We start from the raw sequence: 15,022 nt of genomic DNA, 5'->3' as shown, positions 1-15,022 counted from the left end.
AGTATATTAAAATTAATTTATATTTTATATAAATAATTAATTTAGTTGTTAATTTTTATTTATATATAGGTAAACAAAAAAAATATACTTAAATTATTTTGTTGTCAACAAAAATATTTTTAAATTTTGTTATCGACAAAATTGAATTTAAATTTAATATGAATGATTAATTTAGTTGCTAATTTTTTGTCTAAGTACAGATAGACTATAAAAAATACACTCAAATTATTTTGTGGTTAACAAAAATATCTCCGAATTTTGTGACTAACACAAATTTTTTCAAATAATTTAAAAACGTACCAAAAATACACATCGGTGAATTGAGACATTCTATGTTAATAGAAAACAACGAGGATATTTTTATCAAGTTTTTAAATAATTTGAGCATATTTTTTCAATAACAAAATTCAAAAATATTTTATTAGCGCCAAAATAATTCGAATACATTTTTTGTAATTTATTCCCTACAGATAATATAATTGTATTTAATTAATTTATAATTTGAACTTATTTAGACTTAGTTTATTAAAATTTTTACTTTTTAAAAGTAGCTTATAAAAGCTAATTTTTAAAAGATAGTTTTTTAAAAGTTGTCGTATTTATGTTTGATAAATCAAATTAAAAATAGCTTTCAATAAATACAAGCAACAATAATTGCGTTTGGTAAAATAATTTTTAAAATTTAAAAATACTATAAATCTATAATAAATATAAATGCAAGTATTAAATTTAAAAATTAGTTAATATATGAGGTTATATTATATTTTTAAATTTGATTTTATTTTTTGAAAGTAGCTTATAAAAGCTAACTTTTAAAAGATGACTTTTTAAAAGTTGTAGTATTTATGTTTGATAAATTAAATTAAAAATTGCTTTTAATAATCACAAGCAACAACAATTGCATTTGGTAAAATAGCTTTTAAAATTTAAAAATGTTATAATAGACATAAATGCAAGCATTAAATTTGAAAATTAGTTAACATATGAGGTTATATTAGACTTTTAAATTTTGAAAAGTACAAGCCAACTTTGAAAAGCTCTACTTTATGTGCTTTCAAAAATACCCCGATCTTTTAAAAGTTGCAAACACAAACATATGATCTTTTTTATTTATCAAACACAAAATGAAAAGTTTAAGCACAAGCACCTCTTCAAAAAATTTTACAAAACCAAACCTTAATCGCTTCACTTGGGTGGATGTGGGTTTATTTTATTGGTCCCATTGATAAATAATTTAATCTAATTTAAATTTTAGTAGCAATATTTTATAATAGTTTTAATCTCTTGTTAATTAAAAATATACATGAATAAATTTAAAAGAAAAATATTAAAAGACAAGTTTTTTGTAAGTAATTTTAATTATCAATCCATTCTCTTAATTTAATAATCTAATAACATACTTTTAACTCACACTTTTAAATATTAATAGATAACTGCAAGCAAAAAATAATAAATTATACTCATCCTCTATAGTATTTCTCAATTTAAAATTAAGTTATATTGCTAACAAATTTGATAAACTATTTATTTTAATTTTACGACTCTTTAAACACTGTACTACCTTACTAGGGCAATAAGAACAGTATTATTATTTGGCACTAATTAGTTTTGTAGAAGAGATAAATTACTAAAATAATGAAAAAGAACTAAACATTTGGCATATGTTAAAAGAGAGGAGTCACTATATTTGTAAAAAGAGTTTAGTTCTTACATAAGAAACAATTCGAAACAATTGAATTAAAGTAAACCACATTGTTTGTGAATATTTTTTAATAACTTTATAAGTAGATTGAACCTACTTTAATTAATCTTCAAGCAGTAAAATACTATTGTCACCACCAATAATTAAAAAATGTCTTAAAATAGGACTTGAGTCATTTTTGTAACCATACCAGAATTATTTTTATAAATATTCATTAAATTTATTAAATATATATCATAAACTTGATGATGATGAGCTGACCTATATTAAATTCATCCAAATTGTTACCAAAAAAAAATATTAGAGTAAAATGAGAATTAAATTCTTAAGAATTTTGCCTTCGAATAATTTAGTCTTTGAAAAACAAAGGGACAAATACATCTCGTAGAAAATGAAACATGAACACGATACGACTTTCTGTTAATAAGATTAACGGCGCCTTTGATATGGACGATTAAAGTGATTGAGGTATCCGTTTAATGCTACATTGGATTTATTCTAAATGATGAGGATAAACTAGTCCTTCAATGTTATTTGATTTTAACATGTCTCAAACTCTAATTGTGCAAATTATTCGCCCTAAAACAAAATTTTAGCACAACGTAGAATGAATAGTACTGGAATCTCCATAAGCACGAGGCGCCAAAGAGAAAAGAATGAAAGAAGTGGCTGGAATTATAGGGGCGACTCAACACATGGAAGAGGGTTCAACAATAAAATCGCTCCCAAATGTAATTGTTAACTATATGTAATAATATACAAGTCTGGAACAGTGGAGAATCCAAATAAATTGTTATTAGAGTGCTCAAACTATTGGATAATTGTTAATTTATTTTATTTTTTGAATTTTGAGTGTTCTATTTAATTGAAATTCATATCTATCATTCATGGTGGTATGTATTTTTGGTTCTTATTACAGGACAATTTATCATATTACAAGTTCTTTAAATGGTTAGATGATGTTATTAGAGATATGGAGGTTCAAAGTTTTATGCAGGAAATGAAAGATAGATTACTTGATATAAAGGAGAGAATTGTGAGAATTGAAAATGGATTGTAGAAATAAAAAAACTCCAAGTAAAATTATTAGTAATAGATTTAGAAATGTTATATATTTTATGGCTGGTATTTTAATTGCAATTATTGTAAATGTGTGAAGTAAGAGTTGTGGGTGAATCAAATTAGATAGCTGATGCATGAATGTAGTAGCATTATAATTGTATTATTATGAATGTAGTAATAAACAAGTATTTTTGAATCATTTTATACTTTATCATGTATGTTGGTATTAATAAATATGATGTTCATAATGATGAAATGAAATAAAAAAAATCATATAACCATATAGCCATAAGAGCATTGTTATATTATCAAAGCTTCCAAATGATTGTTTTCTATTACAAGGCTTAATCCAGAAAAGACTGAATACTTGAAGTTTGTGTTACTAAATCGAAAGAAAATATATAACAAAATATTATCATAACTGCACAATATATTGTACCTAATTCAAAACAGGAATGTGCAAGTCCTCCGATTCATAATCAAACACTTTTTCATTATCTGACTCTTTGTGAGCGCGTGTTTTCCCTAAAAAGGACCCAACAAAAGGGTCATCTTCAGCCTCTTCAGCATTTTCTGGATGTTCATGATGTTCTTCATCTCCGTCATCTCCAATTTCAATTGGGTGCTCACTTGAATTAGAATTCTCCGCATGCTGTGTAGCCCCTTGTCGCAGTCTTAACTCCTCATCACCTTCTTATATTCCTTCTTCTTTCGACGTTTAGAAAATTTGCTAAGTTCAGGACTCTCTTCATTAGTAACTTTCTCTCCTTTTAAAAAATGGTTACTATTTACAGTCTTCTTTTTTTCATCTCTCTTGCTGCTCCTCTTCAACATCAGTGTCTGATTCTCCAAAATAAGGAGGTGGAGGCTTGTACAGCTCATCTTCAACGTTCTCGTAACCATCATCATCAGTGTCATAATCAGAAATAGGGGGATAGATCACCGGCTTCATCACATCCTATAACATCTTCACCACCAAGAATATGACGCTCAAAATATATATATTGAACTCCTCACACTCTTTGTTTTGTATTTTGTGTTCCCTTGAACCATTGATCTCTGAATCTCCAAAAATAGGATGCAACCCGACTTCTAAATTAGTAGCATTCGAATCAAACTACATAATTGTTTTGTAATCATCGTATTTCAAACTTTTGAATAGTTCCTTCAAGTCAAAGAAGTTGATAAGGTCCAAATCCATCTTTGGAAACCTCTCAACTAACTCATCCCGGTAACTCAACTCTCCTTGTTTGTTTGTCACAAAATTTTTTCATGGTCAAACACAGAAACAACAAATTTTTCCATCTGCTAAGTAGAAACACAATCATCATTTGAATATACTGAGACAACAGTTAACTAAAGAATTAGGAACATGTTTGTCTTTTTTTTATTATGACATAAATAATACTAAAAGTGATACTAGTTTTTGGGATTTTTTTCGTTTATAAAATAAAATAATTAATTATTTTCCCAGAAAAGATTTTTCAGCTTTATTTTCAAGGATACGATTTTTTTTTTGGAATAACAGCAAGTTCCGCACCCCCTGGCGAATTGTATGATGAGTTCGGAAATAAAAACAGGCCTATTGGAGAGAAAGATCAAGTAGCCACAATTTCTCTGTTTACTTTCTTTCTCACTATTAACATTGTCACGACAATGTCAGGAAATCCATTGTTATCCATTCATTACGATGGTGAAATAGTGTATGATGAAGAATGTTCAATTGTCTTTAGATCGGGCCAACCGATAATAACCTATATGACACCGGAAGTCAACAGTTTAACCACTTTGAAGAATGTGATATTTTCCATCGGATAGCAGGAATCTAAAAGGGTGAAAAAAATTTACTACAGATATTCGACCGAGTTAGATGGCAATTTGTTTTATAAGAGGTATATTACAATTGTGTTGTCTTTGTCTCTGTTACTAGTATATTTATCAGACCATCATTGTGAGTGATATTTCAATTGTTTTGAATTAGGTACCGATTGCACGATGACAAGGACGTACGACTTATAAGATCGTGGCACAACCGATGAACCAATATTGATCTGTTGGAATTATACGTGTTTCTTGTTGACTTTGGTGGCTGAGGATCATCTGCAGATACTGTCGATGATAGTCTGACGAGTGGAGTTGTTAGACGAACTATCAGAAGGACAATGATGGATCTAAATATGTCACCCGAGGGTAGTCAGGAGGGGTCTAATGTTGAAGCTTGTAACGTTGACTTAATGGATGATGGGCTTGAAAGTCATGACGGTTCTTCTATCAGAGATCCGATGATGGAGCAGTATAAGTCAACCCCGATGTTGGAGACGATGCTGACGAAGAACCACCCGAAATCCCTGATGATGGTGAGTAGGAACAGGAGATGAACTACTACGGTGACTCACAGATTGCTCTGACACAGCCTACCATTTCTCGACCATATGACCGGTCGGATCATTTCACGATGTTGAATCTCGATGCAATGACTTCGGATTGGTCGTTTACCCAAGGAGGTCCTGAAGATGACCCAAGCAACGAGTTTGAGGTTGGACAACAATTTGGGAGCAAGGAAGAAGTCATGTTGGCAGTTAAGCAGTACAGCATAAGGAGGGCTGCAGAGTACAAAATAATAGAGAGTGACCATTGGAGGTACAATGCACGATGTATCTAGTTCGGACCAGGTTGTAATTGGAGCATACTCATATCATATCGCCGAAAGTAAGAAAGGTGGGAAGTTAGGAGATACACTGGTCTTCATACTTGCATGCAAACTTCGATGGGGCAAGATCATCGTAGGTTGGATTTGAAAGTGATTGTACAACACATTTTCACGATGGTCAGGGCCGATCCAACAATCAGCATCCGGGTTCTACAAGGAGGTGTGGAGAATCACTTTGGTTACAAGGCATTGTACAGAAAGATTTGGCTTGTAAAACAGAGAGTCGTCGCTAGAATATATGGCGATTGAGAGGAGTCATACAACGAGCTTCCTCTGTGGTTATTCACTATGCAAATGTACTTGCCCGGTAAGATTTATTTCTGGTATAGTTATTCGCTATTAAATAATTCAGCCGTGTACAAAAAGGCCGACTAACGTATGTCCATTTAGGTACTTGGGTGCAACTAGTGACACAGCCCTGGCCTGCCTCCACCGACACTGTGATGTTTCATCAGGTCTTTTGAACATTTTCACCGTGTGTTGGGGCCTTTAAGCATTGCAAGCCACTTATCTCCATAAATGGCACCCACCTATATGGTAAATACGGTGTAACTTTTTTGATGGCCATAGCGCAAGACGGCAATGCAAACATTCTGCTCATTGCATTTGCAGTTGTTGAGGGTGAGACAAAAGAGGCGTGGTCGTTCTTTCTTTCGTACTTACAGGAGCATGTTACACCACAACGCAAGCTAATAACTCTGACTAAATTAACTAATAATATATTTTCTTATATTCATTAACATGTTTATAGCCAATAAATAGTAACTATAAAAAACGGTAACACAAAATAATATACCTAACATAACAACACTTAAATGTACGTCTAACTAACTAACATGTAAATATTAAATCTGTTATTCTAACCAACAAACAATCTATACCTAACAATTTCATCTAACATGTAAACAGTAAACCAAATAATTCTAATTAAGATTAAAAAATAGACTATTAGTTACTAACCTGAAACTGAGAAAATCGCCCACACTAAACTTTATGGATGTCGAAAAGACAGAAAAGAGTATTAGAGAAAATTTGGAAGGGAGAATAGAGGAAGAAAGGGACAAATCAAAATGGTCCCACAAATTTAAATAGTCTGCCGAACTCATCATATAGTTCATCGGGGGTGCGGCGAACTTACTGTTATTCCCAAAAAAAATCGTATCCTTAAAAATAAAGTTGAAAAGTCTTTTTTGGGAAAATAATTAATTATTTTATTTTATAAACGAAAAAAATCCCTAGGTTTTGTGCTAATCACAACTTTCAGTAATCGTAAACAAATAAGCGAAAGCCCCCAAAACTAACAACAAATGCATAAACAATTCTTAATGTGATAAAATGTATCATACTCAATAAAATAGGCTGAAAACTATGCTTTCTAGAAGATTAAACAATTTGTTTCAAACAATGGGACCACCATAAAGGAAATTGACAAGGGGAGATACACTAGCTGATAAAAGCATCAACATTTTTTACTTGAGTTGAAAATGTCTCTCTGCTAACACCATTTCCTTTGAGGACGTCTTCTTCCTTGCTAATATGTTGAAGAAGAATCGTGACTTTTGTTACTTTATTGAGCCAAGACTCTTTGACTTCATCCTTTCCCTTAAAATTAATAGGTAAAAATAAAAAATAACTTGAGAGATTAAGAGCCAAAGTGAAACAGATATGAAGGAAAAAAATTTTAAAACAAGACATTGTCTAATTACAAATGTGACAGAAACAGACATATCAATTCACATAATGGGATAACAAAACAATTTCGTTCAGTTTTGTTATATGGACTGACAAAAGCATGTAACGCATTCAACATCTACTTTTTTGAAAGATGTATTTATCATTTTTTTTCAAAGACTACTAAATTATCCAAACACAAAATCCTGGAATTNATCTTTGGTAAAAAAAAAAAAAGAGTATTATATTTTTCTTTCAATAATCAATTATATTTTTTGCAACTGGAATTAAGTTATTTTCATATATGTGGCCATTAACAGCAAGTAACAATTTTATATATACGATGAGGCTCGTCAATGCAGGTTACACCTGATGTTCAATGTATCTTCTAATTAACAGGCCATATAATACATATACAAATCATATTTAAGAGATAGAACGAATAAGTTTATATTTAATAATTGAATTTTGTATGTATATCTAATTACGTAATGCCACATCATCAAAAGTAACTATTATTTTCATTAATTATGTGAATGATCATACAAAACGACCGGATATAATTGCATTAAAATTAAGAAAAATATAGGTAACCAACAATATTTTTGAACAATGTGAATTAATAGGGTTAAAAGAGTAAATTAACCTTAAATTTAATTAGTAGCATTAAATTAGGGTGTAGTGTATTTTGATGTGATTGGTAGTTGTTTATGTTATTCAAAATGATCATTGTTTAAGAGTATGTTTGGGTGAGCTTCTAAGAAAAGATCTTTTTTCGAGTTATCTTTTTTTAAAAGATCTTATGAAAAAGTAAAAGTAATTTTATGTTTGTGTATCTCATGCAAAAAGATCTTTTTATCTATCAATTATATTTAGGTATAACGATATAAAAGTACTTTTTTGTTTATTTATTAGATGAAAAACATATTTTTTTAAGAGAAAAATATATTTTAAGTGCATGTTTGGGCGCCATTATTTTGTTAAAAAAAGATCTTTTTTCAATGAAAAAAGATTTTTTTTTTTTATTTTTTAGCATGTTTGGCAAATTTCTAGTAGTAAAAGTAAAAGCACTAGTAAAATAAAAAAAAATATCTTTTTTGAGAAGCTGTAATTTACATCTTTTTTTAAAAGATCTTTTTTCTTTAAAAAAAAAAAGATGTTTTTCATGTAATAAATAAACAAAAAAGTACTTTTATATTGTTATACCCAAACATAATTGATAGATAAAAAGATCTTTTTGTATGAGATATCCAAACATAAAATTACTTTTACTTCTTCATAAGATCTTTTAAAAAAAGATAACTCGAAAAAAGATCTTTTCTTAGAAGCTCACCCAAACAAGCCCTAAAAAAAGATGTAAATTACAGCTTCTCAAAAAAGATCTTTTTTTTTTCTAGTGTTTTTACTTTTACTACTAGAAATTTGCCAAACACGCTAAAAAATAAAAAAGATATTTTTTCATTGAAAAAATATCTTTTTTTATCAAAATAATAGCGCCCAAACAAGCACTAAGTAGCATTTCCCTTAAAATTAAACTCTAAGTATAAAAATTAGAAAACTTGCATAGGAAACACACTGCATCACATAAAGTTCCTATGTTAAACACTTGATTAAAGCTAATTAATTAAATAAGAATGCACACTCACTTCTCAACACTTTCCTAATAAGAGACTAATTAAGAAACTTTCAAAGGTGAAGATCTTCACAGCAGGAGCAATTGAGCAGAAGTAACATAATCTCTGACAAACTCAATACCAATATTCTGCAAAATAATGTGATGCCAAAGTATATTACCATAACATATATATATTCTACGTCATTTTATTAATCTCAGAAAATAAATACGAAGACATTAGAAAAACACAATTTAATTAATTAAAGAAGACTTATACAAAAAAAAAAAATTTATTTTATAACTAAAATTTGTTCATTTTCTATATACAATTTTTATATTTTATCTCTGCATTAATATCTTAGTATTTTATATCTTAAATGATTGAAAGACATAAACCTAGAACCTTAGAAATGTGAAATAATCAAGTCAAGCAATAATGGTAGTGATTGATAAAAAAAAGTTACCGATTCTTTTTATGATCTTTCATTTTCAGGTGAAATCTGAGGGCATGAAGTTGTTGGTCTACTCTTCTTAGGTTTTGGAGCTTCACATCCATTTTTACAAAATATTTGGACCTTGAAATGGTTATTATTTCCATCATATGTGAAAACCAAGAAATCCTCATGCTTAACTAGGTTTTCTTGTAGAAACTTTGACCAACCATGGTCCATGTAAACTCCATTTTCTCTCTTGATTATGCTCACTTGCCACTTGCCCCCACAAGGGCCTATTAGAATTGCATTCCTCATCAATTTTTTATCCAAATAATTCAGAAACTTGGTTGGTATTTTCTGAAAAATTAAAGCCAAACAAGGACACTTACAACTAATAATAAAAGTATATATTATATATAAAGAAAAGCAAGTATTTATATCAATGACTGCACAGAAAGAATTAGGCTTGTTCTGCTGATGATGATGCATCATGTATATCCTCCTTTTCTTCCCTTGTGCTCTGATCTCATAGGATTAACAATGTATATATAAGATAATTAATTGCTTCATTAATTCACTGTCACTTTGATGTAATTGTATTGTGGAATAAATAAGGTAGTAGTGTGTCACTATATGGATACTATTTTTTGTTATTTCTTCCTTTTCTCATTAAAGTTCTTCCTTTTACTATATAAAGCATCACCAAATAAAAGTATACTAAAAATTTTAAATAAAAGAAAAGACTAGCCAGGGGGGATTTTTTAAATAAATAATTTAATTATTTTAATTATCAAAATATGTAATTTGTAGTGTATTTACTAATTTACATTGTATTGATTTATCTCGTTTATACAGTAAACAAAATAATTATGAAAATATCTCGTTTACACGGTAAAGTGTAAACAAGATATATAAAATTTGAAAAAATACACATATCTTATTTACACAGTACAAACGAGATAATTATAAATGTATCTCATTTACACTGTAAACGAAATAGGTGTATTTTTTCAAGTTTTATATATCTTGAGATACATTTATAATTATCGTACACAAGATAAATTAATATAATATAAATCGATAAATACGTTACAAATTACATATTTTGGTAATTAAAATAATTAAATTATTTATTTAAAAAAAATCCCCCATTTACAGTACATTGCACTTCATGACTTGCCTGTTTTTTTTTTTCAAAGTTAATATTTCATATAAGATAAGAAGATATGGATTAGTGAATAGAATATTAATCCACAGTAATGTGATGATTCCTTGCCTTTTCTCTTCTTCATTAAATGTACTTAAAATAATTGTGAATAAATTAATAAAAAAATAAAGTTAAAACATATTTGTCCAAGCTTTTAAGGCACAAATTTACAATTCTTTTAATTAAAAAATAATATATATACAAGAAAGGATAAGAGTAGGGGAAGAAAAGAAAATAATGATCAAAAATGAAAGAAATTCATCAATCAACCAGTAGAGAATTAGAATATGCTGCAAATTAAAAAGGAACAAAATAATGTTTAAAAAATAAAATAAAAATAAAAACATTTGAAAAATAGATTATTAATAAGGGATTTAAATCGTAACGAGATATAAATATTTCATCAGTTAGACATAGAGAGGAAAAAGAGAGAAGGGAGGCTAGCTAACTGGCTAAGCTCTGCTAAACTTCTTTAAAAAAAATAAAATAAAATAAAGAAAATAAAAAAGAAGCTAACCTGTGTTGAATGAAGTGGTTGATGAGTTTGTGGTTTAGTTTGAAGAGATGAATACAAATTAAAGCAACTCTATAAATAGGAAATTCTAGTAGGTGCTGTATTCCATTATTATTTATTATTAATATTATTAAGGTTAATTAATTTGCATTATTCCATGAGTCTCAACTCAACTCTTTAGGAGCAACATATACAACTAATATTCCCTTCCCATTTTTTGTATCATTGATTGAGACATTACTTTTTTCCCATTTTATTTGTATATGCATGCATACATGCATACATGTATATGAGTCATGTAGATGCTTAATTTCATTTCCATTTCCTTCCATTGGTGTGAGACCACTATTTTCTCTTCAAGTCTACCCATCACAAATCACCATATCAAATTACTTTCAAAATTCATAATATCCATGCATCTCCTAGATAGGTTTTGTTTTCGATTTTTTTCTATCTGCGTTTCTTTTTATTAAGTTGGTGTATGTTAAGTCACTAGTATATATTTATAAATATAATTGTAACAACCACTCTTCTAGAAACAAAATTAAATTCGAAATTTGAAAATCAGTTAGGAGATAAGCTTAGAATTTTAAATTTATGGATAGGAACCTAGTAACCACCCTCCGTTTGAAATTTAAAATATCCCAACCACCCTATCCCGAAATGTATATAAATAGAGGAGCACCCATAGGTAGAAAATCACTCCTCTCAAATACTAATCCTCTCCCTTCTCTCTCTATAAAGAAATAATATTCTGTGTGCAAATACAAGAGGCAAGCTCGAAGAAGCGTTAGGAAAAAGAGTAGGGAATTATGCCTTTCTCACTTTATGTTGGCATGTAGTATGTTCTAGTTATTTTTCTTCCATCCATGTATGGTTACTATCTTTCATGTGTCTCATGGCATTAAGTACATTTTTCTCATCCCTTATCCATATTGACCATGTCTATCTATTTTTGTCATTCATAATCTCTTAATTCATGAGTACATACCTTTCTATCATGTTTTATTTAATTATTTAGTATATCCTAATTTTATCCGATGCATTTACATGACTTTTCATATCATTATATCATCAATGTTCCTTTAATGTTGAGAGTACATACCTTTCTACCATATTTTATTTAACTATTTAATATACACAAATTCTACTATGTGCATTTACATAACTTTTCATATCATTATATCATTAATGTTTCTTTAATGTTGAGAGTACATACCTTTCTGTAACACCCTCACTATCAGAAGTCACGCTTCCGGCTGCGCTACTCTGATATATTACGACTACTTTACATATTAAATACTAAAATAGGAGCATGTGACTCGACACTGTATCGCTGATTTCTTTGAACATCGGAAGTAAATACTTTGTCTTAAAAAAAACAAACAAACAGGCATAGATTCATATACAAGACTCCTTACATAATAACTCAATATATTACACATATAAAACATACAATTCCTATCCCTCTTACAAACTTGTAATAATAAAGACGAGGGAAGAAAATAATCTAAATAATACAACAGCATATAAACCAAACGCAGTATGACACTTCTTAATGCTTCTTCATCCGGTTCCTGAAAAGGTAAAGCTGTAGGGGGGTGAGAACCTAACCACACGGTCTCACCATGGAATTTCAAAGTTGTCATAAGAAGATATTTAATAAGAAAACTGTTCTCAAACTCAGTGATTATCATTGCTTTATGAATCTTTTAAACCCATAGGAAATCGTTCAAAAACTTTTTCAAAGAAACAACGTTTAATCTTTCAGAAATTCAAAACATTTCCTTTCTTATAAGAAAATCTCAATCAGAAACCAACCACGCAATCAAACAACACAGTCATCATTTCAGCACCAAGGTTCATTCTCAAATGTAGCACGCCAGGACAAACACAAGCAAGACAGACAAGGAAAGCACAAGTAGGTAGCAGTTACAGCAAATAATTCAAGTAGCAGTTAAGAACAGTTTAGCAATTAGGCAAACCAAAACAAGTTCAAACCCAAGCAAAACATACAAATGCATATGATGCATGCCTGTCCTATGGCTGATGAGGCTCATTTGTCGGTTATCCAGCTAACCCGACAAGTCTAAATTGTCCTTAGACTGTCCCCCGACGTGCATCCCCAAGAGTCTATGCATAGCTTTTTTCTCAAATAATCAATATTGCTCAATGGGGGTAACATTCCCGGGAATTTATATAGTGCCCGGTCACACTTACGTCGTAGGGTCAACAGAGTATCGAGTTTTCAACCTGGTACACGTGGTGGCAAGCCACGGCACTTAATTCAGGGAACCTCGTATCTCATATATTTCGAATTCATAAGCCATATAAATAATTCATTTATCATTCATTAATATCTACGTCATTCTCAATATCATCATCATTCGTCAATCCATATCCCATTTCCAAATTCATTCAAAAATCATATTTCAAATCAATCCTCATCATCCTTCTTTCCGTTTCATTCACTAACAATTCTCAATCAAAAACATAACTTTTAAAATAACTACTTCAAATGAAACTTCTAATTTTATAAAATTTCGGCAGCATCTCCTCTAAAACTCGGATTCTGCCACCCTTTTCGGTATCACAACTCTGTAATATAAATATATTTTAAGGAAAGCCCCTACCTTGACTCGTCGAAACCATAACTCAAAATGCGTCAACGAAACCATTTCTCTTAACCCGAAACCAACAGCAACCACAAACTCAGTCCCTGATCACTTTCGCAGCACTCACAGCAACTTAAGAGCGACATACGACGCTCAAAACATGACCCTACGTTACCAGAACCTCAGAGTTTATAACCAAATATAACATAATACTAACACGGGTTTCTGAAAAATAAATACTTACCGAACTAAGAAAATGAAACAGCGGCGGTCGCTGAACCAGTTTGGCGGCAGCTCCGGCAGCCACCTCGAACGGAAGCAACGACCAGAACTCCGGCAACGGTGACTGAAACAAACATACATCGATGATTAAGCTCCCGGAAATTCAAAGGAAACGAAAACCAACCTAAAACCTTATCGGCGACAGATCTCAATGGCGGCAGAGGTGTTCTCCGGCGGCAGGACTCGGACAGAAGCTCCGCCAGCGGCGGATCTGGCAGCGACGGCTTCTCAACGGCAACACACCCCACGACGGCAACTCCCGCGCAGCGCGTCTCTCTCTCTCTCGCGAACGGCGGCGACGGCAACTCCTCGCGCGACTCTCTCCCTCGATCCTGGCCTTCCTTGCGACGGTGATGAGTGGCGCGGTGGCAGCGGCGGTCCGCGATGGTGGCGACAAGCTGGAGCACAACGGCGGCGGCTATGGACGACATCAAGCTCGATGACAACAGCGGCCTCTTCTCCTTCTTAGCTCAGTCCGGCAGCTCGGTGGCGGTGGCTATGGCAAGACGCGTCGGCGGCGGTCGTCCCCCTCCCTTCCTTCTTCTCCGTTCAGCCCTCTTTTCTCTCTTTCCTTTCTTTTCTCTCTGTCTCAGTATGTGTGGGTTTGTGTGTGTTACAAATGTGAAGGAGTTAGGAGGGTAAGGGGGTAATGGCGGCTACTGAAGGAAACATGGGAGGTATGGGTGTCTGTATGTGTGTGGCTGAATGGAGTAATAATAATAATAATAATAATAATAATAATAATAATAATGGTGCAAGAAGGTTGTTAATGAAGTCTGTTTCCAAAGCTACACATGATTTCTAATAAAAATTATGATATAATGTATAAATTTAAAATCTAATTTAATTCTTTAAAATTATTTTAAAAATATTATTTATTTATCAATTTGCTAATTGGATTTTAATTAAGTATTCTAATTTAAAATTAAATAAATAACATAAAAATTCTTGTCATTCCATAACTACTAATTTTGTAATTTAAATATAGAAAATAATTCAATAATTATAAAATTAGGTAAAATTCTAATTAATTATCAAAATCTGATATAATTAGCTTTAATAAAAATAATTTCTGAAAATAAAATTTCTCATGAATAAATAAATTAAAATTAACTCATAATAAGATTTATTTGAAAATATTGGGTCTTACATCCTACCCACCTTATAAAAATTTTCGTCCTAGAAAATTGATACAAAATGAAAGAGACTT

The 15,022-nt window shown here is 30.8% G+C and overlaps 1 protein-coding gene and 2 long non-coding RNA genes across 4 annotated transcripts; all 3 read right to left on the bottom strand.

Moving 5' to 3' along the window:
• On the bottom strand, window positions 3,345–11,021 carry LOC110269916. Its single transcript, XR_002358758.1, has 3 exons — window positions 10,919–11,021; window positions 9,642–9,714; window positions 3,345–3,355 (listed from the first exon to the last, which is right to left on the bottom strand). It is a non-coding gene; the product is annotated as an uncharacterized LOC110269916 (long non-coding RNA).
• LOC107628960 lies at window positions 8,692–9,570 on the bottom strand. Its single transcript, XR_001617888.2, has 2 exons — window positions 9,225–9,570; window positions 8,692–8,907 (listed from the first exon to the last, which is right to left on the bottom strand). It is a non-coding gene; the product is annotated as an uncharacterized LOC107628960 (long non-coding RNA).
• Window positions 12,457–14,575, bottom strand: LOC107628956. Of its 2 annotated transcripts, none has more exons than XM_016331606.2 (4): window positions 13,944–14,575; window positions 13,775–13,876; window positions 13,549–13,696; window positions 12,457–12,506 (listed from the first exon to the last, which is right to left on the bottom strand). In XM_016331606.2, exons 1-3 carry the CDS (start codon window positions 14,241–14,243, stop codon window positions 13,664–13,666), a joined length of 435 nt encoding a protein of 144 aa, XP_016187092.1. In that variant the 5' UTR covers window positions 14,244–14,575; the 3' UTR covers window positions 12,457–12,506; window positions 13,549–13,663. The 2 variants fall into 2 exon arrangements, with proteins under 2 accessions (XP_016187092.1, XP_020973593.1); XM_021117934.1 differs by having other exon boundaries at window positions 12,464–12,492.

This window comes from Arachis ipaensis, chromosome B03 (genome assembly GCF_000816755.2).
Source record: "Arachis ipaensis cultivar K30076 chromosome B03, Araip1.1, whole genome shotgun sequence".
NCBI classification, from domain to species: Eukaryota; Viridiplantae; Streptophyta; class Magnoliopsida; order Fabales; family Fabaceae; genus Arachis; species Arachis ipaensis.
Note: the sequence above shows the minus strand (reverse complement) of the source record. Positions and strands in the feature narration are given on the sequence as shown.